Source organism: Poecilia latipinna, unplaced genomic scaffold (assembly GCF_001443285.1).
Source record: "Poecilia latipinna isolate Pla-1442-1.1 unplaced genomic scaffold, P_latipinna-1.0 Scaffold7328, whole genome shotgun sequence".
NCBI classification, from domain to species: Eukaryota; Metazoa; Chordata; class Actinopteri; order Cyprinodontiformes; family Poeciliidae; genus Poecilia; species Poecilia latipinna.
This window is the reverse complement of record NW_015119944.1, coordinates 1-2,008: the sequence shown is the minus strand read 5'-3', so window position 1 is coordinate 2,008 and position 2,008 is coordinate 1. Positions and strand designations below refer to the sequence as shown.

Below are 2,008 nucleotides of genomic sequence, written 5' to 3'. Positions count from 1 at the left end.
GAGGTGTGCAGGACGACTGACTCCAGAAAGAGTGACACTAACTTTGGAAGAGCTGGTAGTCAGAACATGTTGATAATGGATTCCAGTTCTACAGGGACAATGCAGCGGATGCAAAGTGAGAAGAGCATCCTGGATGAACCCGACTCTCCTCTTGAGGTTAGCATTCAGTGACCTAAAAATAATCTTTTTAAATATACATGTTCTTAGAAATTTTTCTCCCAGTTTCATTTATCTTTAAAAACAGAATTTTTATCATTTCAAAACCTTTTGCACCAACTATTTCCTTCAGCACCTTGGAGAGCAACATTATCATATTTTCTATTAGCCATACAATGTGATAAAGACTTTATTTTCTTCGTTTTAATTCTTACTTATGCACTTTATATAAACTAGTTTTGCAGTTGATTATTTAGTCGTAGTTCTTCGTTTCTCTATTTTTTTCTTACTTTTTTACTTTGCATAATACATGTCATGCAGTTTTCTTGTTTTGACTCAGTGGGCCGCTGTTGTCTGCTCCGTCGCAGTTACAATATTTAAAACGCAGCACCTCCTCTCCGCTTAGATGTATAAGATTGAAGGGGACGGCGTTGACCGCTTTGTCTTCATTTGGGATTTTTTTAACACTACAACGACGGCAGGATATCTATTTCCCACATCATTCTGAGGATTGTTTATCTGTTTTTTCTTCTTTCGTTGAAGCGGACGATCAGGAGGGTGCACTGTTCTTTTACCGATATTTTCCTTACACAATGAGACGGCAAGTCCTGTTGTTTCTATCCATTCTCCTTCTTAGAGCAGTAATCAGTCAAGTCAGCTATTCCATTCCGGAAGAAATGGCGAAAGGTTCGTTGGTTGGTAACGTAGCTCAGGATTTGGGCTTGGATGTTAAACGACTGAGGTTAGGAAACGGCCGTGTTTATTCTGGTGATAGCAGCGATTACGTTGAGCTGAATGCTGAGAGAGGAGTTCTCCTCGTCAAAGAAAGAATAGACAGAGAGGCGCTATGCGGTGACACAACGCCATGCGCTCTGCATTTTCAGATTGTGCTGGAAAATCCCATGGAATTTTACAGCGTAACTGTTGAAATTACAGATATCAACGACAATGCTCCGACTTTTGAAAAAACTGAAATCAAATTCATGATTAGCGAGACTGCAGCTATTGGAGCAACATTTGACTTAGAGAGAGCCGTGGATTTGGATGTTGGCATTAACACCCTCCAAACATACGTCCTTAAACCCACTGTTTATTTTGTGCTGAAATTACAGAATCAGGCTGACGGTACAAAGAATGTAGAAATGGTATTACAGAAACCTCTAGACAGGGAAAAAAATGAGTTCATTTCATTGGTATTAACAGCTGTTGATGGAGGAGAGCCGCAGATGACTGGAACAATGCAGATTCTCATTACAGTGTTAGACGCGAATGATAATGCGCCTGTTTTTACGCAGCCAGTATACAAGGCGACTGTTAGTGAAAATTCTGCAAAGGGCACCGTTGTGACCGCTGTTAGTGCCTCAGATGCTGATCAGGGTTTGAATAGTAAGATCACATATTCCATAACAAGCACTATGGATGAAGTAAGGCAGATTTTTGAAGTAAACGAAGAAAATGGTGAAGTTACATTAATTGGGCGCTTGGATTATGAAAAGAAAAAGCTTTTTCAGATCAATGTTCGTGCAAGAGATAATGGAGGGCTAACTGATTCATGTAAAGTGATGGTTGATGTTGTAGACATAAATGATAATGAACCAGTCATTAAAATTATGTCAAAATCTACTGTAATATCTGAAAATGCGAATCCCAATACAGTTGTTACGATGATTAATATCCAGGATCCAGATGCAGGTAAAAATGGAAATGTTCAATGTTTTTTACATGAGGACATTCCCTTTGTTCTTAAATTAACCACAAATAATTTCTACAGTTTGGTGACAGAAGGTGAATTAGATAGAGAGCGAGCCTCTGAGTATAACATCACAGTGACCTGCTCTGATGAAGGAGTACC

The 2,008-nt window shown here is 39.2% G+C and overlaps 1 protein-coding gene across 1 annotated transcript; it reads left to right on the top strand.

Moving 5' to 3' along the window:
• Positions 1 to 6: 6 nt before the first annotated feature.
• On the top strand, positions 7 to 2,003 carry LOC106944196 (protocadherin beta-15-like; the record flags this gene model as incomplete). The annotated part of the gene is made up of 1 exon (XM_015027415.1): positions 7 to 2,003. A coding segment is annotated over exon 1 (1,254 nt), but the record flags the coding sequence as incomplete, so codon positions are not given.
• Positions 2,004 to 2,008: the final 5 nt, after the last annotated feature.